Source organism: Oncorhynchus kisutch, linkage group LG8, assembly GCF_002021735.2.
Source record: "Oncorhynchus kisutch isolate 150728-3 linkage group LG8, Okis_V2, whole genome shotgun sequence".
NCBI lineage: Eukaryota > Metazoa > Chordata > Actinopteri > Salmoniformes > Salmonidae > Oncorhynchus > Oncorhynchus kisutch.
The window spans coordinates 53850745-53876706 of record NC_034181.2 but is presented as its reverse complement, the minus strand read 5'-3'; the positions used below and the strand labels follow the sequence as shown (position 1 = coordinate 53876706).

Sequence of the window (25962 nt, the reverse complement as noted above, 5' to 3'; positions counted from 1 at the left end):
CACTCATGCATGGCCTCCTGTTTTCGTGCCCGCGCACTGCCATGCTGGTCACGCTCTCCCTTCTCTCTTTCTCTTATCTCATTCGTTGCGCGCACTCCTCGCCCAGGACTCCTAACTGCCTGCCACCATCCGTTCCTTTTCTCCCCCCCTCCTCCGCGCCAAGCCACGCTTTCATCATCATTTATTTAGTCGGTAATGCTGCTTCTATCCGACGTCACGCTTCGACTTCGTCGCCATCTCCGGCCTCCGCTTGTCGCTCCCCGGAGTGGTTTTCGGCCGCAGAGGAGAGGAGCGGCGGCTTTTCTGGAGATGCGGGCGCCGGACTGCCACTGCCAGCGTTGTCATGCACTTCATTTGAGCTAAAAGGGGCCGAAGCAAGGAGCCCCTCCTTCGGGGGCTGCCCAGAGTAGCTTACGGCGATGAACCTGCACTCAGGGCGGGCGGCTGTGGCCGTGATGCGGATGATGGGCTGTAATAACGGGCGCTTTGCGCGGCATTTTCTCCACAGCGACTGCGTGGTCGAGGAGAAGACGGTGGTCTTGACCAAGAAGGAGAATGAAGGCTTCGGCTTCGTGCTGCGAGGGGCCAAAGGTAAGATGCTACCCTGGTCTCTCCCCCCTTCTCCATATCCCTTTCTCATGGTTACGGTATATGTAGGCACTGCACATTAAACACGATAATAACAGCCTATGTATCTTATATGTCTCTATATGATACAACTTTAAAGAGACTGACATTGTATTTCCCACCTGAAGTAACCACAGGAACCCCTCCACTCTGTATGTCAGTCGCCTGTAGCCTACTGTATAATGTAAACGACTTATGAGTATATATGAGTCTGTCTGTCTGTCTGTCTGTCTGTCTGTCTGTCTGTCTGTCTGTCTGTCTGTCTGTCTGTCTGTCTGTCTGTCTGTCTGTCTTTCTGTCTGTCTGTCTGTCTGTCTGTCTGTCTGTCTGTCTGTCTGTGAGCGTTAATGTCTATCCAGCCAGACACCATCATAACTGAAGCAGAAACACACACACACACACACACACACACACACACACACACACACACACACACACACACACACACACACACACACACACACACACACACACAGAGGGATAGAATGTTGCAAACACTTAACACTCAAAACATAATCACACTTACACACACACACACACACACACAAAGACTAACTGCACCTCTGTCCACCTCTCTAGAACAGAGGCCCTCATGGGTCCAAATAGTTGGACCTGTTCCGAAATGGACCTGGGGCTTTCCCATCTGGACATGATTTGCATCAATTCATTTTTTAAATATAGAGACCTGTTCCGAACGGACCCGAGGACAACTAGATCTGTTCCGTATAGACCTGGTCGGATCCAGACCCGATCCGAGTGAGAGAAGCGGTAGAAGAGTCCATTTTTAAACTTCTTTATTATCTAGAGTTGATCAAGTGTAAGGAAGAGGGGGTAGAGAGAGGTGAGGCTATAGCAGGGGCCGTGCTGTGTGTGTGTAGGGGCCGTGCTGTGTGTGTGTAGGCTACTTTGAGTGTGAGTGAGTGACAAGGGAGGAGGGAGGGAGAGACAGCAACCAAGCAAGCCGATGCGCTATATTAAACTAATAGCTGCCATAGCTAAGTTATTTATCATCCATTATGATTCTGAGTACCTGTCTTGACTGAATCTAGTTAAGCTTGCTAGCTAGCTAGCACTGGCTAATTGAGGAAGTAAGCGCTTTCTCATCTTACACAGTTACAAACAACAACAACTCCATTCAGAATATAAAGCAGCAACCTACCTGTTGGCTCTTGGTAATTGTAGCCTATTCTTCTCCTTTAACTTTTAATTCCATCACTTTAATTGCATCTTTCATTGATTCATATCTCCTAACTTTTGCCATACGGAGGCTCTATGACTGTAGCCTATTTTTTATTTAGTTATTTTTCATTTAACCTTTATTTAACTAGGCAAGTCAGTTAAGAACAAATTCTTATTTACAATGACGGCCTACCAAAAGGCAAAAGGCCTCTTGCGGGGGACGGAGGCCTTTTTATTTCATTTAAAAATAAATGTAATAAAAAATATAGGACAAAACACACATCATGGCAAGAGAAACAACACAACACTACATAAAGAGATACCTAAGACAACAACATAGCAAGATAGCAACACATGACAACACAGCATGGTAGCAACACAACATGACCACAACATGGCAGCAACACAACATGGTAGCAGCACAACATGGTAGCAGGACAAAACAGGGTACAAACATTATTGGGCACAGACAATAGCACAAAAGGCAAGAAGGTAGAGACAACAATACATCATGCAAAGCAGCCACAACTGTCAGTAAAAGTGTCCATGATTGAGTCTTTGAATTAAGAGATTGAGATGAAACTGTCCAGTTTGAGTGTTTGTTGCAGGTCGTTCCAGTCGCTAGCTGCAGCGAACTGAAAAGAGGAGCAACCCAGGGATGTGTGGGCTTTGGGGACCTTTAACAGAATGTGACTGGCAGAAAGGGTGTTGTATGTGGAGGATGAGGGCTGCAGTAGGTATCTCAGATAGGGGGGTGTGAGGCCTAATAGGGTTTTATAAATAAGCATCAACCACTGTGTTTTACGAAGGGTATACAGAGATGACCAGTTTACAGAAGAGTATAGAGTGCAGTGATGTGTCCTATAAGGAGCATTGGTGGCCAATCTAATGGCCAAATGGCAAAGAACATCTAGCCGCTTGAGAGCACCCTTACCTGCCGATTTATAAATGAAGTCTCCGTAATCTAGCATGGGTAGGATAGTCATCTGAATCAGGGTTAGTTTGGCAGCTGGGGTGAAAAAGTAGCGATTACGATAGAGGAAACCAAAGTCAGATTTGAATTTAGCCTGAAACTTTGATATGTGCTGAAAGAAGGACAGTGTACCATCTAGCAATACTCCCAAGTACTTGTATGAGGTGACTACCTAAAGCTCTAAACCCTCAGAGGTAGTAATCACACCTGTGGGGAGAGGGGCTTCTTACCAAACCACATGACCTTTGTTTTGGAAGTGTTTAGAACAAGTTTAAGGGCAGAGAAAGCTTGTTGGACACTAAGAAAGCTTTGTTGTAGAGCGTTTAACACAACATCCAGGGAGGGGCCAGCTAAGTGTAAGAGCTTCCTACTGCCTGAGCTATGATGTTGATGTAAATTGATAAGAGTGTGGGGCCTAGGATCGAGCCTTGGTGTACAGCCTTGGTGACAGGCAGTGGCTGAGACAGCAGATGGTCTGACTTTATACACTGCACTCCTTGAGAGAGGTAGTAAGCAAACCAGGCCAAAGCTCCTCAGAGACACCAATACTCCGTAGCCGGCCCACAAGAATGGAATGGTCTACCGTATCAAAAGCTTTGGCCAAGTCAATAAAAATAGCAGCACAACATTGCTTACAATCAAGGACAATGGTGACATCATTGAGGACATTTTAAGGTTGCAGTGATACATCCATAACCTGAGCAAAAACCAGATTGCATACTAGAGAGAATACTATTGACATCAAGAGTTTTTCCAACACTTTTGATAAACCGGGCAAATACAACAGTTAGGATCAGCTGGATCTCCCCCTTTAAATAAATACATTATTATTATTAAATAAATAATTATAATTATTTATTCAATAAATAATAAATAAATAAAGGACAAACCGTGGCTGCCTTCCAAGCAATGGGAACCTCCCCAGAGAGGAGAGACAGGTTAAAAAGGTCAGAGATAGGCTTGGCGATTATAGGGGCAGCAACCTTAAAGAGGACTGGGTCTTAACCATCTGACCCAGGTGTTTTTTGTGGTCAAGTTTAAGGAGCTCCTTTAGCACCTCGGACTTAGTGACTGCCTGCAGGGAGAAACTATGTAGCGGGGCAGGAGGAAAAGAGGGAAGAGCATCGGGGCTTGTCGCATTTGAAGGGTTGGGAGATGAGGAAATGTTGGACAGGCAAGGAGTCATGGCTTACTTGTTGATTAAAAAGACTCTGGGTTCGAGCCCAGGCTCTGTCGCAGCCGGCGGCGCATTATTGGCCCAGTGTCGTCCGGGTTAGGGAGGGTTTGCCTGGCAGGGATATCCCTGTCTCATTGTGCACTAGCAACTCCTGTGGCGGGTCAGGCGTGGTGCACGCTGACTAGGTGTACGGTGTTTCCTCCGACACATTGGTGTGGCTGTCTTCCGGGTTGGATGCGCACTGTGTTAAGAAGCAGTGGTTGGGTTGTGTTTCAGAGGACGCATGGCTCTCGACCTTCGCCTCTCCCGAGTCCGTACGGGATTTGCAGCAATGAGACAAGACAGTGACTACTAACAATTGGATACCACAAAATTGGGGAGAAAAAGGGGGTAAACAATTCAAAAAAGCTCAGCCATGTGCTTCTTGTTAGTAACAACCACATCAACTTGAAGGGACATGGGCAACGGTGAGGAGGAGGGTTTATTCTCCAGGTCTTTAATCATTTTCCAGAACTTCTTGGGGTTTGACCCACAGAGAGAGAACTGCTCCTTAAAGTAACTAACTTTGGCCTTCCGGATAGCCTGAGTGCACTTATTTCTCATTTCCCTGAACGAGAGCCAGTATGCGAGTATGAGTATGCGCGTGCCAAGCCTTTCGTCAAATGCAATTCTTGAGGTGGAGTAACTCTGCAAGATCACGGTCGAACTAGGGGTTGAACCTGTTATAAATTCTAAATTTCTTTATGTGGGCGTGTTTGTTAACAATATCACTGGGGGAAAAAATGACGGTACAGGCGTCTTCGACAGAGGGGATCAAGCTGATTCTATACCAATTTACAGAGGCCTCTTATTGCCACTTTGAAGACTTATGATTGTCAAACAATTGCTACACACGCCACTCTTGTGAAAAGCAAAGAGCAAGAAGGATAAATTATAAAAATGTTCTCTCTCTCTCTACTGCAGCAGTCACGTTCGGATCTATATGAATCCTTCTGGACAAGTCAGTCAAAATGACACATACCCGATACCCATAACAATCATATCAGATCCTACCCAGACCCTTGACATTATTTAGAAATCTGGATATCGGGTATTTGGGTACAGGTGGATCTGTGAAGACTGCTACTCTAGTGCACACACTTGCAAATGCACACACACTCACACATCAATATCAACCTGCGTGTAGGACATGTTGTCAGGACATTAGTGCGATTGTCCACACATCATTTGATATTACACCACCCATTTGATGCTGTCTAAAAATAGCCCACTGAGCGGCTGTTTTGGTTTCTATGATGATTACAGCCATGTCCTAATCCACACTGTCAAACGCTGTGAGATGGCATTTTCTTATTGGTCTGCACTTTTGAGGTACATTTTCTACTGTCTGGACATCCTTGTTTTTTAGGGGGGGGGGGGGGGCAGACAGGGATAGAAGAAGAAAGTGACAGAGAGAGGAGGAGAACAATTTAGCCTAAAAAACAACAAGCCGAATGTACTAGAGTTGTTCTGACACTGCCATCACCCAAGGGAACTGAGCCAGCCCTCTTTATCCTCTGGCACTGTGTACTTCACACACACTCTCTAATGCTCACAAACACACACAACGGAAACACTCACAATCGCACGAAAACACACACACAGAAACAATGCACCGACTCTCACATAAAATCACAAATGAATGCTTGCGCATACATGCAGGCGCATACACGCACACGCATGTGCGCGCACACACACAATGCCTAGCATCTCTCATACAGTAAAAGGATGATGTATTAGAAGTGTCACTTGTCACCATTGGTTTCTGGCTGCCACGAGGACACAATGTGAATATCACTGGCCGGTGGAAGAGAAGAGGTGGGAGAGGGGAAAGAGAGAGAGGGTGACAGGGGATAAGGGTGAAGAGAGGGAGATGGGGGAGATGAAATAGACAGCAGTATAGGAGATGGAAGAAAGAGATCTTACTGCCCCTACCACCAGAGCAAACCTTGTGTCACACACACACAGACATTAGGACAGCAGTCAAACTAATCTTGATGACAGCACCGTGTCTGCAGCCTTCCACCTTATTGAATTGGCAATGACCTTTGTGGTTTTATTGGTGATTAATGGATTATCCCTGCTCGTCTGTCGGTTGTTTGTTTGTCTGCTGACCACAAAGTCAATGCTAAACCCTGTTTAAAATAAAGCTGTGTGTGTGTGTGTGTGTGTGTGTGTGTGTGTGTGTGTGTGTGTGTGTGTGTGTGTGTGTGTGTGTGTGTGTGTGTGTGTGTGTGTGTGTGTGTGTGTGTGTGTGTGTGTGTGTTTGTGTATAGATTTGGAATGGGGCTAGATCTCCATAGACACCGGGTTGAGGAGGGGTGTGGTGTTCAGGATAAGGTGACCCACTTACCTTCTCTCTCTCTCTCTCTTTCTCTCCCATAGCGGACACGCCCATCGAGGAGTTTACTCCCACCCCTGCCTTCCCAGCCCTCCAATACTTGGAGTCGGTGGATGAGGGAGGAGTGGCCTGGCAGGCAGGGCTTAGGACCGGGGACTTCCTCATTGAGGTAAGTGTGTGTGTGCATGTATGCAGTTTTATGTGAGAGTGAGTGCATTGTGTGTCTGTGTGTGTGTTATTGTGCGATTGTGTTTGATTGTGTGTATCATACTACTATTCACTTCCTGTCCCTAACAGAGTTCTTTCTTCCTGCTGCTAGAAGCAATGAGATTGGTTGTAGAGATCCATTTTGGGATGAGTGAGAGCTGACTGGTGATGATATCTGTTGGCGCTTGAGTTTTTGGTTCATCTTGATCTTAGGTCATTCTTTAATTTACAGACTGCTATTTACCTGGTATTTATTTAAAAAGCACACGCTAGTATGATCATTATGTAATAATAATGTTACAATTAAATGTGTCTTTGGGATTATTACAACATAGCCCCATTTTGCAGCTTTTGATACCAGGTAGTTACCACTTGTCCTGTTTCTGCCCAATGCTTTGAGTTTCAGAGGGCTTTTGGATCAGACCAGTGATTCCCAAACTCTGGGTCAGGATCCACCACTAAGTCAAGGGTAGTCCCCTGTCTGGTGGCAGATGAACATGTGATTGTGTCCAGTTGCAATGGTTTGTTTATTTGTGGTGAAAGGCTTTAAGCTACATCCAGGTAGTGATAGCCAGCTTAGGCTAGCATCATACAATAACATGGCCTTCCTGAGACCTGAAGTACTGCTTTTTGTGGGTACTTTTTGTGTTATGTTTGTGTGTTCTGTTTTTTTGGGATATTGGTTATGATGGTGCTGTTTGAGAATTGTTATGAACATGGTTGTGAATCCCTGTTGGGCTGCGTTGCATACTGTATGTGTGTGTAACGAGTGCAAACAGTGCAATTGTAATCAGTGCAAGTGCTGTGGTTGGGGTTTGTCTTGGCTCTTGCTAAATAGAGCATCTCTCCCTCTCTCTCTGCCTCCATCTCTATCTCCTCTCTCTCCCTCACTCCTCTCTCATGAGCTGTTACACACACTGCCCCTATCTTTCCCCTCATCTCTCTATTACAGCATCTTAAACACCGTTTACCCACTGGGCAAAAACTGGTTGAATCAATGTTATTTCCACATAATTTCAAACCCAACAATCAATGTGATAATGTTGCGACAACATGGAAAACTGATGGGATTTGCAAAAAGTCATCAATGTGAGGGCGGCAGGTTAGCCTAGTGGTTAGAGCATTGGACTTGTAACCAGAAGGTTGCAAGTTCAAATCTCCGAGCTGACAAGGTACAAATTTGTCTTTCTGCCCTGGAATAGGCAGTCATTGAAAATAAGAATTTGTTCTTAACTGACTTGCCTAGTTAAATAAATAGATGTTGTGTTTTTTCCACCCAACTTTGAACCTAAATCCAATGACATGGTGATGTTTTATTATTATTATTTTTAGACGTTGAATTCACTTTAGTTGACAACTCAACCAAATGTAAATCAAACTAGACGTTCGACTGACGTCTGTGCCCAATGGGTACAGCATCCTTGGTCTTACTTGATGTGAGAGGAACTAGTCATGGTTTAACTAGTCATGATTCTGCAAAGTTGGTATTGAGGGGCCTCCTTTTCAGGCCATGGAGGAAATAGAAGATCAAGACTTAGCAACCCTGGTGTTGTACAGAAATATCCTATAGTTGGAGGGAGAAGGACTCATTTCAAGACTTTACTGCTTACTGAGTTGTATTAAAAGAGAGCGAAAGAGAGGGAGATGAATTTGACAACCGTTTTTCAGGTTCTTCTCATATTTTTTTACTGTTGTCAATGATTACTAATGTTGTTGTCTCTGCTGTTTTAATTGTTCTCATCATGTGCTTTTTGGTCATGTATGTTCCGGTAACCCTTTCTTCACTTGTCGTACCAATAAAGTTGATTCAATTGTATTGAGATGAGACAGAGTGGGAGGGATCAATCACTCAGGCTGTGACTGTTGGACGTGATAAAGAGTGAAATCTGTCTAAGTGTTCTGCCAATGTTATTGCAAATCAAATCAAATCACATTTATTTATATAGCCCTTCGTACATCAGCTGATATCTCAAAGTGCTGTACAGAAACCCAGCCTAAAACCCCAAACAGCAAGCAATGCAGGTGTAGAAGCACAGTGGCTAGGAAAAACTCCCTAGAAAGGCCAAAACCTAGGAAGAAACCTAGAGAGGAACCAGGCTATGTGGGGTGGCCAGTCCTCTTCTGGCTGTGCCGGGTGGAGATTATAACAGAACATGGCCAAGAAGTTCAAATGTTCATAAATGACCAGCATGGTCGTATAATAATAAGGCAGAACAGTTGAAACTGGAGCAGCAGCACGGTCAGATGGACTGTGGACAGCAAGGAGTCATCATGTCAGGTAGTCCTGGGGCATGGTCCTAGGGCTCAGGTCCTCCGAGAGAGAGAAAAAAAGAGAGAAGGAGAGAATTAGAGAACGCACACTTAGATTCACACAGGACACCGAATAGGACAGGAGAAGTATTCCAGATATAACAAACTGACCCTAGCCCCCCGACACATAAACTACTGCAGCATAAATACTGGAGGCTGAGACACTATTGCACTTTGTTTCTGATGGGTTAGAGTGTAGGATGACTTGTCTCTGGTCTGTACTGTTTGTCTCTGTTGAGGTGGCCTTTGCCCCTTTCGTTGTCAGGGTCAAAGGATAAAGGTGACAGTTTTACTGCAGGCTGCAGAGTTCGTCAAGCTGTTTTTGGAGATGAGGGATCTCCTCTCATCTCATCTCATCTCCTCTCATCTCATCTCATCCCATCTCCTCACCTCTCATCTCCTCTCGTCTCCTCGTCTCCTCTCCTCTCCTGTTAGACTGTCTGTAATGGCGAGACTCCTTGCGGTTAGAACACTGTTTATGTCTGACCTCTTGTTCCTCAGACACTGCAGTTTTTGGCAAATCTCTCCCAAAATCGAGATTCTATATGGAGTGGGCTGCGCTGCATTACTGTGCCCTTAGCTGATGGGCTGGACGGCATCTTAAATGGCCGTATAATATCTTGAACAGTATGCACCATATACCAAAACACACTTTCTATCCCCAAAATTATTTCGCAGTTAATGCCAAAACATATTTGTCATTAAACTTCCAACTTCCGTCTCTAGTGGCTTACTAATGTTAAGTGTATGGCCCAAAGTATGGAGTGATTTCAGTGCCAACAGAAATTGTATTTCAATTCCATAATGCTGAATTTGAATTTTATTTTTTAGAATTTGTAATGCACAAATTGAATCATTGAATTCATAAATGTAACTTGTATTTCATGATTTGAAGCTAATTTGAATGAATATTGGATTCGTTTTTTATTATTAAGTATTCAAATTCAATATTTATATATTCATTTTCGATATGGTAGATATTGTATTCAGTGACTGTGAATCAAGTTTACAAAATATAATTTAATGTTTATCAAAGTTTCAAATATTCAACTTCTCAGATGTATTCAGATTCAGTTTTTAAATGCAGTTCTCCAAATTCAAATTCAAAACCAGAGACAACATCCTGCTACTTTGCCAGCCAGGAACGGTAGGGGAGAACAGATAGAAGAATCAAATGCTGTCTGTGGTAAACAGAAACTCCTGGTGGTTTCTGAAGCCAATGTACCCTTGCTGGAGACTTGAAACTAACAGTAACACATTTCTAACTCAAACGATGTCAAACTAACACATCTTCCACTCTCAGGCAAGGTTCTCATGACATAAGCATAGATCACCAAACCACACTCTTTTATTGAGTAACCTTGTTGTCACGTTGGTATAAAGGGTCGGGAGACAGCCAAATTACGGCGTGCCGTATAAAGTCACGGGGACGAAGACCAAACAAACACCATACAAAACACAGGGTTGAAACACAAACAAAAGAGAGAGGAGTACCTCAAATAAATAACATAAGCGCACAATGATTAACACACGGGACGAGACCCGTAATCATCTACGCAATCCACAATGGCACGAAAGCCAAGACACACAGCACAGGTACACACACGCACCAACGGACATTGTAACAATAACCGACAGGACACTGGTAAACCAAGGGCACCCTTATGCAATTACTAATCACTGGGAATAGGGGCCAAGTGTGCGTAATGAAAGTTCCGGAGGCATCCGTGACACTTGCTGGACATTGAATATTTGTATTAGTCTAACAGGTGTGGATCTTTGAAACTCACTCAGCCTAAAGAGTCACCTTCCCGCACAATATGAAGAAGGTATTTTTCAATAGCATGGTGGGTTGGAATGCTTTAGAAAGGTGACCATGTGTGTTTGTGAGGCAGAGGTCATGAGTTTGAGCCTGTGTTTTTGTATTTCTATTTATTAGGGATCCCCATTAGCACTTGCATCACACTTAAAACAAAAGATAGAACAGTACATCATATAGCATTATTACACCACTACATATCTACAATACAAAATGTATAACACCACCATACAACAATATTACAATGTACGTGTGTGTAGAGTGCGTGTGCTAGAGTTTGTGTGTGTGTGTCTGTGTGTGTCTCTCTTCACAGTACCCCCTGTTCCATGTTTTTTTTCAATTTGATTCTACTGCTTGCATCAGTTACCTGATGTGGAATAGAGTTCCATGTTGTCATGGCTCTATGTGGTACTGTGCGCCTCTGAAAGTGTGTTCTGGACTTGGGAATTGTTAAGAGACCTCTGGTGGCATGTTTTGTGGGGTATGTATGGGTGTCCGACAGACAGCTCGGTGCATTCAGTTTGTCAACACTTGTCAACAATTTGAGCCGTGAGAGATTGACATGCATATCATTGATGTTACTTCTCCGTGCACATGTAAGGGCCAGCGTTGCCCTGTTGTGAGCCAATTGTCAGAGAGGCTTCCATTAAAGAACACCCTCTGTTTTCTGTTCGACAGGTAACTCTTTATCCCCAATATAACAGGGGGAGTAAAGCCATTACACATGTGTTTTCCCAGCAGCAGACTATGATCAACTATGAACTGAATCAGGGGGAAGCGCTACTCGTTAAGCAAGCAGTGTGTCTTCCCTTACATTAACCTCCATATAGGCTTCAGTTAAGTTGGCTAACACAGTCCTCGGACATACAGGAGACCTAGTTCAAACCCAGGAGGTCACAAAAGCAAGATTAAATAGGGAGCGGAAAGGCTATGACAGGGCTATTCATTTTGTATATTCTTATCGGGGCCAAATTGCGTTTTATTTTTGTATCATACTCCCTTCCCACGTGTCCTATGTGGTCTGTGATCATAATAGAGGGGAATAGAAAGGACGTCCATGTCCTGAATCGTCGCTTTTAGGAGTGGGGTCATAATAACTTATAGCCAAAACAGTTCAAACGCTAGAGCCAAATTCATAGAAAGAAAATACATTGGCTTCAGAAACCGCCAGAAGCGGTTAACCACAGAGAGCGTTTGATTCCATCTGTTCTCCACTAGCTTTCCTGGCTGGCAAAGTACCAGGATGTTGTCTTTGATTTTGAATCTGGACAGAGATTAGCCATTATACTGACCAGATACTCTAGTGGCTGCTCGAACAATGAAAATACACTTCATAAAAAAATGAAAGGCAGTCGAGCGGAGGCAAGATCAGGGGGGACCATTCTAGCCAATGAGAGGATAGATATATACATGTGTGAACAACAGGCGCAGCAGTGTCCACTAGTTACCACAGCCACAAAGTCAACATTGCTTTTTGGTTTTAATTTAAGGTTAGGGTTAGGCAATAGGTTAGCAGTGTGGTTAGGGTTAGATGTAATACAAATTCTAAATTATGGAATTAAAATACAATTTATGTTGGCACTGAAATCGCTCCATACAAGCATTTTGGGTATACTGTACTGAAAGTGGCTGCCACAGCAGTGGTGCTGACAGGGCTAAGTAAGATGGTGGTGGTTAGTCCAGATAAAGATTGTTAGCAGATTGCTACACTACAATGTCATTTCTCAAATGTAGCAGCTCCCCCCTCTCTCTCTCTCTCTCTCTCTCTCTCTCTCTCGTTCTCTCTCGTTCTCTCTCTCTTCCACTCTAATTCTCCCATAGCAGTCCAGGACACTGAATATGGTACAGTACTGTACACAGATGTTCTAACTGTATCTCTCTGCCTGTGTGTGTTTGAATAGAGATAGAGAGATGGGGAGGAAGACTGTAATATAACGCTCCTCTCTCCCGGGTCAGGAGAGTGCTGTGTGTGACCACTGTATGTATGCAAGGGCAGCTGCTACCCTCAACCCCCAGGTGTGTGTGTGTGTGCGTGTGTGTGTGTGTGTGTGTGTGCGTGCGTGCGTCAGTCAGATCTCTTCCCCACTGCTGCATATTCTGAGCATCTTACTGTCAACTCGGACCTCCTCTAGTGCCACACAAACACAGCTGGCACAAGTACAACGTCTCTTACCATACCATAATTCTACCAGTGGACTAATGACACTATCTCTATCCCAACTTAGTTACAACAAACCAGTAAAGCTAGTCTACGTCATTTAACACTTTGCTGTGTGACGTTCTTGCACTGTGAAGGTGCTACGTTTGCCAGCTAGCTCAGTTCCCTGCTAATATAGCAGTCGACCATGCGTTCCCAACAGACCCCAGGTCCGTGCTCAGTGATATGAATGAGATTACAACCATTGCCCTTGACCCAATTATGCCTGAGTGAGTGGCCAATTTTCTCTCTGACAAGCAGTATTGTGATGATAGCTAGAGGGTCTGGAATAGCCAGCGCTGGAACCTGTTAACTTGTAACCTGCATCCACTTAGAGCTATGGATATGCAGTGTTCAGCAGACTATGTTTGAGATTTAGAATGCTAGACGGAGGCACTATAGCCCTATTCGGTCGGGATTCGTTTTACTGTGGGAGGTCAGGTAATAATGTATTACATGCACAAGCACAGGCACAAAACACAGCAACCGTAATTGTAGTCCCTTCTCAATCTGCCATGTCAGCAATTTTCACATGGTGGGAGAGTTTATTTGTTTATTCAGATTCCCATTAGCTTCTGCCGAAAGCAGCAGCTGTTCTTCCTGGGGTCCACACAAAAATATAAAATGCGACAAGTAACAAAACACTGGTGGACTAGGACAGTAACACAAATTTCAAATGCAACGATTATACAAACAATGCAACTAGAGAGTAATGTGTGTGTAGTTTGTGTGCGTTAGAGTGTTTGTGTGTGTCATTTCACAGTCCCTATTGTGCAATGAGACGTTGTTTTATAAAAAAAATAATTAGGGAATTTTGCTTTTTGCGTGAATAATTAGAAATGGAAGGGAGTTCCATTCGATCATGGCTCTGTATATATACATTTGTTTTGGACTTGGGGACTGTGAAGAGACCCCTGGTGGCATGTCTTGTGGGGTATGTATGGATGTCTGAGCTGTATGTTATTTATTATGCAAACAATCTGGAATTTTCCTCGCAGTAATATTTCTCATACAAACTAGAAGAGAAGCAGTTCATCTCTCATCGACCCTCAAGACGGGCATGCATGTTGTTGATGTTGGTTCTGTATGTGCAGGTACGGACATGGTGTGCTCTGTTCTGAGCCAGCTGCAGCTTTGCTAGGTCTTTCTTTGCTGCAATTGACCATATTACAGACAGTAGTCAAGATGGGACAAGACCAGAACCTGAACAATTAGTACAGTTTTTTTGTCAAAAACGCAGGACATCTTTTTATAACAGACATACCCCTTCCCATCGACACACCAACTTTGTGAATATGATTTTGTATTTTGTATTTATTAGGCAGCAGCTACTCTTCCTGGGGTCCAAACACATTAAGGCACTTACATCACACATAAATCAAAAGATAAAACACTACATCATATAACATTATTACAGCACTACACATCTTCAATAGAACATGTATAATACCACCATACAACAATATTACAATGTAGATGTGCGTAGAGTGCGTGTGCTGGCACATGTGTGCGTATGCGTGTGTCTGTACCTGTGTGTGTGTCTCTTCACGGTCACCGCTGATCCATAAGGTGTATTATAATTTTTGATTCTACTGCTTCCATCAGTTACCTGATGTGGAATAGAGTTCCATATAGTCATGGGGATTCTGAAGAGACCTCTGGTGGCGTGTCTTGTGGCGTATGCGTGGGTGTCCGAGCTGTGTGCTGCTAGTTTAAACAGACAGCTCGGTGCATTCAGCATGTCAACACTTCTTACAAAAACAAGTAGTGATGAAGTCGATCTCTCCTCCATTTTGAGCCATGAGAGTTTGACATTCATATTATTAATGTTAGCTCTCTGTGTACATTTAAGGGCCAACCGTGCTGCCCTGTTCTGAGCAAATTGTAATATTCCAAGGTTCCTCTTTGTGGTATCTGACCACACGACTGAACAGTAGTCCCGGTGCGACAAAACTAGGGCATGTAGGACCTGCCTTGTCAATGTTGATGGTGTTGTTAAGAAGGCAGAGCAGCGCTTTATTATGGACAGACTTTTCCCCATCTTAGCTGTTGTTGTATCAACATGTATTGACCATGACAATTTACAATCCAGGGTTACTCCAAGAAGTTTAGTCACTTCAACTTGCTCAATTTCCACATTATTCCACATAAATCAGTTTACTGTTTACGCTCCGTCTGCTGTTTTTATGAAATCGTTTTCATTAAATCGTTTTTAACTCCTGTCACAAACTCAGATATCTCCCGTGGCTCGACCTATTGTTTTGGCCTGTTGTTTTCTGAAGTTTTATTTTGTTTATTTTTAGTTTGTTCATAAGTGTTTGTGTCAACACCTGCTACCAACTAGCCAGCCAGCTAGCTAGATTGCAATGGAGCCCACTTCGCCTGGAATAGCTAACTAACATTTCCAGCGCTGTAGATGCTGTGTTTATTACTCTCTTATCCAGGACAATATTGACAATCCGTAGTTCCAATGCAGCAATTTTGCGGAGGATTACAGGAACGAGGTAGCTATCCTTAGCAAGCAAATTTCAATGCTTTGCGAACTTTTGGGGAAAATGCAAATTGGAACTTTCTCCTTCTCAACTCCTGTGGCTGGATGCCGCTCGGGCCTGATGGATGTTTCCCCGCCTTGTCATCTGTCCCTATCCGAATGGCCTGTGCTACCTGGAACTTGCCTGCCGAGGTAGTCGTCTCCATCTGCTTTTCCGACAAAGAACAGCAAGAGGATTGTTCCAATCAGTGCTGGTCCCATGTCACAAGTCGTGGAAACCGAAGGCAGCGGCATTCTTCTGAGGGGACTGAAGTGTCTGCGAGAGGTTCGGAGCAGCTTGACATAGGGGATAGCTTCACCACACTGGTACCTGATCTTTCTGCGTCTTCATCGCTGGGATTGCCTGTGTCTTTGGCGGCTGTGCTGACTCCAGCAGCGGCTTCATCGCCGAATTCGGCTCCTTTCCCTCTCTCTGGATCTGACGGACCACTGCCTGCTGTGGAACCTATCGCCCGGAGCAGCGGGCATGTGCTTTGCTGCTTTTCGCGGGACTGTGAAAGGTTTAACGAATTGTGTGTGATGTAGGAATTGGCGGATTTCTCCATTGTATTGAGCAGATCAGTGGTCAGTGGTGGTGAGAAAACAAAAACGTTGTGCTTACACAAGACCACAAATACAGGACATCAATAAGCTGCTCCCGAACATTTTAAACGAGCTTCAGGAAATTTAGTCTATGATAGTTCATGTGGGATTCAATTACATTATGAAGGGCAGCTCAGAACAGCTGAAGATGGATTTTAAAGAACTGATTGGGTCTCTGCTTGGCACCACCAAACACCCCATAATATCTGGCCATGTGCCCTCCCTAAATTACTGCCTTGAATGTTTAAGAAGACTATTAGCCCTCCATGGCTACGGGACTATTGCAGCTCTGTGGTTGTGACATTTATTGACAATTTTGATACCTTCTGGAAACAAAGCTCATTTTATAAGGAGGATGGGATCCACCCAAATCATTTAGAGGATGGGATCACCTAATTTATGTTCCCCTAACTCTATGCAGTAATCATGTGCCTATGAACCAAAGTTATATTGTTAACACTGAGGTGGTGTGCCCTAGTAGGAAGTGTGTGCAGCTCTCCCTGCACTAACATAAATAATACAAGCATGTGTACTTCTGCTCAGCTTCTCAGTAAAGCAATGAAAACAGTCAAGCATTACAGAAAAGTGTTAAAAATAGCCCACATTGCCTCCCGGGTGGCGCAGTGGTTAAGGGCGCTGTACTGCAGCGCCGGCTGTGCCATCAGAGACTCTGGGTTCGCACCCAGGCTCTGTCGTAACCAGCCGTGACCGGGAGGTCCATGGGGCGACGCACAATTGGCCTAGCGTCGTCCGGGTTAGGGAGGGCTTGGTCGGTAGGGATGTCCTTGTCTCATTGCGCACCAGCGACTCCTGTGGTGGGCCGCGCGCAGTGCGCGCTAACCAAGGTTGCCAAGTGCACGGTGTTTCCTCTGACACATTGTTGCGGGTGGCTTCCGGGTTGGATGCACGCTGTGTTTAAGAAGCAGTGCGCCTAGGTTGGGTTGTGTATCGGAGGACGCATGACTTTCAACCTTCGTCTCTCCCAAGCCCGTACGGGAGTTGTAGCGATGAGACAAGATAGTAGCTACTATAACAATTGGACACCATGAAATTGGGGAGAAAAATGGGCTAACATTTTTTTGCCCACATTAACATATGTAGCTTACAAAACAAGGTTCATGAAATCAATAATTTGCTATTTACAGATGACATTCATATTCTGACATCTCTGAAACCTTTGAGGAGACAGTGGTAGCAATATATGGTTATAAGATCTACAGAAAATACAGAAATGGTGGAGGTGTGACCATTTATATTTAGAACCACATTCCTGTAAGCTTAGAGAGGAACTCGTGATCAGTACTGATGAAGTAATATGGCTACAGGTTCATCTGCCTTACTTAAAGCCCATTCTGGTGGGAAGCTGCTTTAGAACACCAAGTGCTAACAGTCAGTATCTGGATAACATGTGTGAAGTGCTTGATAATGTATGTGATATCAAGAGAGAGGTATGTTTTCTTGGTGATTTAAATATTGACTGGCTTTCATCAAGCTTCCCATTCAAGAAAAAGTTTCATGATTCATATATACATTTCTTGAATCTTGTTTCTTAGGGTACATATGCTAATGTTTGCTGTTTTTAGCACTTTTCTGGAATGCTTGATTGTTTTTATTGCTTTACTGGGAAGCTTAGCAGAAGTAGACATGCTCATGTTATTTTTGTTTTAGTTGATAGTGCAGGCTGAGCTGCACACATTGGACTTTCTACTAGGGCACACCGCCTCAGTGCTAACAGTATAACTCTGGTTCATAGGCACATGATTACTGAATACAATAGCTGTAGGATCAACAGAGGCATTCAGGGCAGTTAGCGGGACATACATTAGCTTACGGTGTGTCTGCCAACGCCCCAGGGATAATGTACAGTTGCTGCAGCATTATGACACCTCAGCAACACAATGGTAGGGATTAACTGAGTTGTGCTTGGCTCATTGATAAGTCCAGGAGTCAAGAGGATTCAGCTGGACTCCATCATTCCTGTAGAGCTTCTTCTGTTTCCAGAAAGTGTCAAAGTTATCTGTAAAAAGTGATTCCAACAGAGCTACTGCAATCTTTTAGCCATGCTTGTAATGCCAGTAGCCTGAATCATTCACACTGGCGGCCTAACGATGGTAGCAGACCTAATATAATTGCCCGCTTCTTTGGAATCTTTCAGTGCTAGAATCAGCTCTTAAAAACTCATTTTCAGAAGTTCCGAGCTAGCCCTCCTAATGTCGTTTGACACCACAGGCTGCTTCCGACCATCCGAGCTGCCGGGAGTTGACGCTGTCGTAGAGCGGTCGGAATCAGCCATTTAATGTCCTGTACTCATGCTCCAGGATATCACAGGGTTTTTTTGCCCCGGGAACCATTGTGTTTCTTACCATAGAACTCGAGATGACGACAGCTGGTGCAATGGCTGAGGAGGTTCGGCCATTCTTTCGCCTCGAGTTGTTTCGCAAAAGTATTTATTACCTTTTTAGTTTTATGTGTGGCATAAACACAACCCGTCACAATGTTTTAATCTGATTAGGCTACTTCAAAGTCTTCTGTAGGCTACCTGCGCACGTTCGTCCACTCCACTAATTCCTGCATCCAAATTGTGCATTTGATGAATGGAAAGAGGCATTCTGTTACAAAACATCAAAAAGATGAATGACATTCAGAGAATGTCAAGCCAAGTCTTCGATAATGTGTACAAGGTAAGTAGGGATGTACTTTCTGTTTGTCAAGAATTTCATACTCTTTGATTGTGATGTTGAAAACGCAAATCATGATGTTGAAGTGCCTGAAGTCGCTAATCAGTATGCAGTTATGTTTTGCTTATTGATTGTGTGGAGCATTGGCACAGGAACATGTTGGTGGAAAATTAATTGCATATATTTTATATAATTAGAAATATAGCATAAAAATGTTGAGAATCTGATTTCCCCCTAGCTGATCATTATCTGCAGCCAGCTCTGATTGTAGTGTAATGACACAGGCAGGGAGAGTGAGCTCGTCTGTTGTGGTCAACGAACCCTTTACCTTCTGGCCCGTGCCACACGGGGGGGGGGGCAAATACAGAGTTTAACAAGTGCACCTAGTTTGGATAATAACATAGGAACAAATTGAACAAATTGATGCTTAAATCTAAGTGCTATGTTTTTTTGCCCATTGCCTCATTCATGGGGCAATATGACACTTTGTCATATATTAACTTTTCCAGTGCCTATTTCTCTTTTAAAAGATGAATCCAATGTTAATGAGCCAATGTATTTATAAACTGGCACATATGTCAATTAATTAAATGTCTGCATGCAGTTCATAGTTATTATTGATATTATTTACACTTTCCCCAAACTGAAAGACAATATTAAGTTATCCCTAGACAAGTTGAAAAATCTCCACGCCTAGAACAACCTCCATGCTTCCGTTATAATGGTCAATTATGACCGACCAGCTCGATTCAGTCTTATGTAGCTACATTTGAAATTGTGTTTTTTACAATGGATAAAAGTAGAGACTCAGAGCTAGAAAATGGTATATCATACACTACACGCTGAGGAACAATAGGAAGCTTTGGAAGTTGATCAACTTGTAACCCCACTTTTGAGAAAATGTCCCTTTTTTGGTACACCGCCAAGAGAGCTCCTCTTTGTCTACACCCATTCAGCATCGTTCACACCCTCTTAAGCCTTAGCCCCGCCCATCTCTTTAAGTATTCACTAGGCCATGTGTTAAACAGTGAATACAGTCATGTACTAAACAACCAAAGATTTCAAGACCAAAGGCTGGTTTATACTGCGTCTATCAACATGTCTGTATGCAGTTGTCATTCATTATTACTTACAGGTTAATGGCTAGCTAATTACAGAAAATAGATTGTGAAGAAATAAAAGCAGGGCATTCTACCAGAGAATTTTAGAACTGTCTCATTTGCCTAACATTGCATCCATATTTGACTTTGGTGCAGATCATGTTGTTCTTCACATTACTGTCTCTGGTAAACACACACCATATCAAATGAAATCAAATGTTTATTTGTCACATGCACAGGATACAGGAGGTGTAAACGGTACTGTGAAATGGTTACTTGCATAGTGGAGTCTTTTGTTTAGACATGTAGCTAGCTATCTAAACAATGAACCATAATCCCAACTCATAACGTTACTACCCTTCATGAATCTACAGGTAGCTAAAGCTAAACAACTAGGTTCAATGTTTGCTATCTATGTAATATTAGGCTATAACTAGCAATGCAAATGGCTCTGAGATACAAATAGTATTACTACACAGATCATACACGTAACGTTAGCCAGCCAGCTAGTGGGCCAGCCAGCCAGCTAACCTTAGCTAGCTAGCTAACAGTACACTGTATCTTGCAATGAAAACAACTTTCTGACAAAATTATAAATGGATAATATCTGAAAATGTAGCTAGCTAGGCTCTCTTATCCGTATACATGGATGAACGCTTCTCCCTCTGTCAAGGGTGCCATGGTTGCCCTTAGTTTGAAGATGTAATCCGGAGACAGATGTTTTATACAACAGCCTTCTGTGTTCTCTTTTCGACTCCCTCCGCATTTGCAATCAAACGCCTGAATTTTCTCAATTACACAAGCTATCATACTCTGCTTTCACCGAGCATTCCACTGATTTCGAAACTCTGTCCTTCAGAAAGTGGAGAGCTATCTTTGAAAAGAATCTGCATTAGAAAGGATTACCTACACATACTGAGTAGCCTATTATAGACAGAAGCCTGCTACATGGCAGACCAATTCAAACTCATCTCTTGGCATGTCCAGCCCATCCATTATCTCAGCCAATAATGGCTAGCAGGAAGGTTCCTGACTTCTTCCGTGGCTAAACCAACTAGGCATGTAATTTAACAATTTTGTTCATATTTACAGATTGCATACAAGTTTGTTATTAAGGCTCATGAAAGTTCATATGTTCCATATTGGCATTTCTGCCCAAAATAAATAAATAAATATTTACAATTATTTTGTTACGTTCACATCGCTCTCCTGTGAAGTAGTGATGCGCGACATACGCCTAGTTTCCTAAAAATGAGTCACAATTTTGAATAAGGTAAAACTAATCCCAACTGAATTATCCACTGGAAAAACAAACACACTTGCGCAATAATTACATAACTGACGTTCTATAGTAATACAAGGCCCATGTAAATGGGGTTTTAGTTGCAACACAATGTACTTTTTTATTTTTTTACCAACCTAGTGGTAAGGTTTGAGGACTTAAATGACACGCACACTCCAGGAAATGTATTTGCTACATTAGGTCATATTGGACTCTTTAGACAAGAGTTCTGTTAAAGCGCAAATTCTGTTGGAGATGCTGTAATAAAAAAACTGAAACAATATGACTTAAACAGTATCAACAGGAGAAAGCATTTAAAATTCCTGCCTGTCCCAGCTCAAGACAGATGGTCCGAAGAGACACAGGATGTGTGTCTGCGCTCGCCATTTAGAGGGCCAATCAGGCGGGCTTGTAGCTTCCCTGCTGAAGCACAGGGGTGTAAAATGAACACAGGTTCTCTTCAGAGAGATTAAGAAAATAATCAGGTGAATCTAGTATTTAGCTCTTAGCATTGGGTCACATCTTGGTTGTTTTGACAACAACATTGATAGACACAAGCTGAGGTTCAGCTAAAGTATTTGAACCTGGGTTGTGGGAATGGCATAGTTGCGTTAATGTTGACAAAAATGTTGTGTTGTTTATTGCCAGACATGAAAAGGGTTGTGTTTGGATGTGTTTCATCCCCTCCCTACATGGCTATTAACTTATAATGGGCATGGTACAGGTATTCCAGACTTGTTACACCCTCACTAATATTCAAATTAGTGTTAGCCGGCTAATGTATTGATCTCTGTGAAACTCATTCCTGGTCTAGAGTCTTCTGGCCCACTAACCTCTCCCGGGGTAACTGTTAGTTGTTGCGGGATGTGGTTTTAATGTGGTGAGTTACACTACCCTTCCATTACACAGATCAATACTGTAGCTCTCGGGGAATATCAGACAGCTGAGAGTCACACACACGCTTGCATGCATGCACGTGCGCACACACTCACACACACAGTACACACACACACACACACAGTCTTAAAATAGCATCGGGAGTGGATACGATCGTATCACATAAATAATTGAGTCACACAGACACAATCAAGATCCCGCAGGAACACATTGCTGTTGTGGGAACTCCTTTCATCTTCTTCAAAAAGGCACAGAAACACACACTGTCAAAACCTGGAGAAATAATAAACTGTTAGGACTGCTGTCATATTGCGAGAGATTAAATGGGTTACATTTGTGAAAACACCATAGATGAAAAACACAGAATGTCAACCCAACCCCTTTAATAATAAATGATACTTGCCTTTTTTCCATACAGCAACACCGCACTCCCACTTAGAAAGGTTACGCAGGGCAACGGTCATCTGGCAACGGTCGGCGCATTGTGCCCGCATGCATAATGCCGATGATAATGATGCACGCAAGAGGGAGAAGCCTTCTGAGCATGTGCGTCAGAGAGACACTCGGTCATCGGCACAGAGCGCGGGAATCGAACCTTATCGGTCAGGTCTGAAATCCTGGGCTCAGAGGAAGGAAATAAAGGTCGGAGTAGACACTGATGTTATTTCACATCATTCCAAACCTTGTTTGTTGTGTATCACTACACCTTTTATTCAGAGGAGGTTGTGGGCACCTTAATTGGGGAGAACGGGCTTGTGTTAATGCTGGAGCGGAATGAGTGGAATAGTACCAAATACATCAAATGATTTCCAGGTGTTTGATGCCATTCCATTTGCTCCATTCTGGCCATTATTATGGGCCATTCTCCCCTCAGCAGCCACCTGTGCTTTTATTATAGATCATTTAATTGTTGGCTGATAGTTCATTAACTTAATATCATTACAGAACCTATGGCCTTTGCTTTGGTACCTGATATGATGCATTTGAATGAATCTGTAAGAGTTATAAAGCATGGATTCAAATCCATTATATTAACGGCATATTGATGTGTAGTGTAAATGCAACTACAATGATTCACCCTCATCACCCTTATCATGATGTTCCTTTCTCAAGTATATTCGAAATCATCCAGTGTGTGTGTGTGTGTGTATGTGTGTGTGTGTGTGTGTGTGTGTGTGTGTGTGTGTGTGTGTGTGTGTGTGTGTGTGTGTGTGTGTGTGTGTGTGTGTGTGTGTGTGTGTGTGTGTGTGTGTGTGTGTGTACTCATCCTTTGATAGTTCCGTGCTCAGCAGCATGATTCATCAGAATCCAGATTCTTCTAGCTGGAGTTGTGCGTCATCACTACAAGCACACTCATTCAGACACAGAAAGATTCACCATAAATACACAAACAAATACACCACGATGCATACTCACTAAACATTTACACACACATCATTTCTCTCCCTTAGGCACACAAACACACACAGTCAAACACACAATGATGCACTCACACACTCTGGAAAGCAGGTAGCGTTTAATGAGCCTTACTTTGAAGTCTCCCTGTTCCCGCTTTCATCAAGGGAATACACACAAACACACACCATAAGATAAGAGGCTGTCCTTCTAATCTTCCACAAATGTACAGCCCCTCCATTATGGGTTTAACAAGTAACCTGCCTGCATTCAACATAAAAGCCCCTCTTACACAACACACTCATATATTCACACACTCTCTCTCTCTCTTTAAAAGAATACCTTTAATGACATCTCTGGATCTCCCCGATCTCTCACTCACTCACTCACTCACTCACTCACTCACTCACTCACTCACTCACTCACTCACTCACTCACTCACTCACACCACATACACACACAAACACACACTGCTCCCACACTTGTTATCCAAAGACAGTTCTGTAGTGTGTATGCTTTTCTGTACGCTCTCATGCCTGTGGTCCTGTAATAAGGGAGCTAACACAAGTGTGAATAGACTTTGTGTTTGGTTCATCTTTGAACGGGCATGACCTTTCTTCGCTGCAGGACAACCAACTTCCTCATAATGATCACTTAAAGGCAAAGTTCAGGATTTTACAACTTAATGTTAGATGGTTCCTCACTCTGAAAGTAGTCTATGGGCCAAGATAAACTGTTATGGTTCAGTTTTCTTTAACACTTGAATGACTGTGCTTCAAGGTACCCCCCTTCAAGCTAATGAGCAGTCATTCTGACTGGAAGATCTAACAGTGTAATTAATAAATGTCATATATGCTATCCCAAAAAGAATAATTTGGTTGTGTTTGTGAATGTCCAAAAATGAGAAGAATTGCAAAAATTCTAATTAATGTAACATAAATGCTGATGTAGTTTTTTTCTTGAGATGTAGGGTCTACTCTCTCAGTGATGACATGTTGTGCTGATAATTGGCCTGTAGCATTGTCACCAGCTTGTTCCATCCAAACGGTGCCGTCCCTTCCCCTCTCACTGTTTCATTTGGTGGTGGTGCGGGCACTGGCTCAGTACGCACCGTTATGGCTTTTTTGTGCTTAAGCCTCAGAAGTGTAGGTTTAGGCTGAGGCTCAGAATCAGAAAAATCATCATCAGAGATGTCATGATTAATTTCTTCCCCACCATCTGAGTCGGTTTCATTCAGATTTTCTTTACAAGGTGCAGCATGGGCACCCATTCGTCTTGGTCTTTTTGCTATTGTAAATTATGCATGCTCTCGCTGTGTACTCCAAATAGGCCAGATTAGACTGATAAGACTGCTTGAAATCTGTGGACTGATACAGGGTACCTACCATTTTGAGATTATTATTATTATTATTTTTTTTTTTTTTCACCATTATGTAACCAGGTAGGCCAGTTGAGAACAAGTTCTCATTTACAACTGCGACCTGGCCAAGATAAAGCAAATCAGCGCGACACAAACAACAACACAGAGTTACAGATGGAATAAACAAACGTACAGTCAATAACACAATAGAAAAGAAAGAGTATATATACAGTGTGTGCAAATGGTGTGAGGAGGTAAGGCAATAAATATGCCATAGTAGCGATGTAATTACAATTTAGCAAATTCACACTGGAGTGATATATGTGCAGATGATGATGTGCAAGTAGAAATACTGGTGTGCAAAAGAGCAAAAGCGTCCATAAAAACAATATGGGGATGAGGTAGGAAGATTGGATGGGCTATTTACAGATGGGCTGTGTACAGCTGCAGCGATCGATAAGCTGCTCAGATAGCGGATGCTTAAAGTTAGTGAGGGAGATATAAGTCTCCAACTTCAGCAATGGAGCGCGTGCTACGGGTGGGTGTTGTTATGGTGACCAGTGAGCTGAGATAAGGCAGAGCTTTTACCTAGCAAAGACTTATAGATGACCTGGAGCCAGTGGGTCTGGCGACGAATATGTAGCGAGGACCAGCCGACGAGAGCATACAGGTCGCAGTAGTGGGTAGTATATTGGGCTTTGGTGACAAAACGGATGGCACTGTGATAGACTGCATCCAGTTTGCTGAGTAGAGTTGGAGGCTATTTTGTAAATGACATCGCCGAAGTCGATTTTACGAGGGTATGTTTGGCAGCGTGAGTGAAGGAGGCTTTGTTGCGAAATAGGAAGCCGATTCTAGATTTAATTTTGGATTGGAGATGTTTAATATGTTTACAGTGTAGCCAGACACCTAGGTATTTGTAGTTGTCCAAATATTCTAAGTCATAACCGCCCAGAGTAGTGATAATAGTTGGGCGGGCGAGTGCGGACAGCGATTGGTTGAAAAACATGCATTTAGTTTTACTAGTGTTTACTAGTTGGAGGCCATGGAAGGAGTGTTGCATGGCATTGAATCTCGTTTGGAGGTTTGTTAACACAGTGTCCAAAGAAGGGCCAGATGTATACAGAATAGTGTCATCTGCGTAGAGGGGGGGGGATCAGGGAATTGTTTTATTTTATTTGATTTTTTTCACCTTTATTTAACCAGGTAGGCTAGTTGAGAACAAGTTCTCATTTACAACTGCGACCT

At 43.2% G+C, this 25962-nt stretch overlaps 1 protein-coding gene across 2 annotated transcripts in view; it reads left to right on the top strand.

Annotated features, from left to right (window-relative positions):
- The first annotated feature begins 393 nt into the window (after positions 1-393).
- LOC109895300 (SH3 and multiple ankyrin repeat domains protein 2) overlaps positions 394-25962 on the top strand; it is a 63269-nt gene continuing 37700 nt past the window's right edge. For both annotated transcript variants that reach the window (XM_031830560.1, XM_031830559.1), the window contains exons 1-2: positions 394-591; positions 6381-6505. In XM_031830560.1, the coding sequence (XP_031686420.1) occupies positions 420-591; positions 6381-6505 (297 nt within the window). In that variant the 5' untranslated portion in view covers positions 394-419. The remainder of the gene's footprint in view (positions 592-6380; positions 6506-25962) is intronic.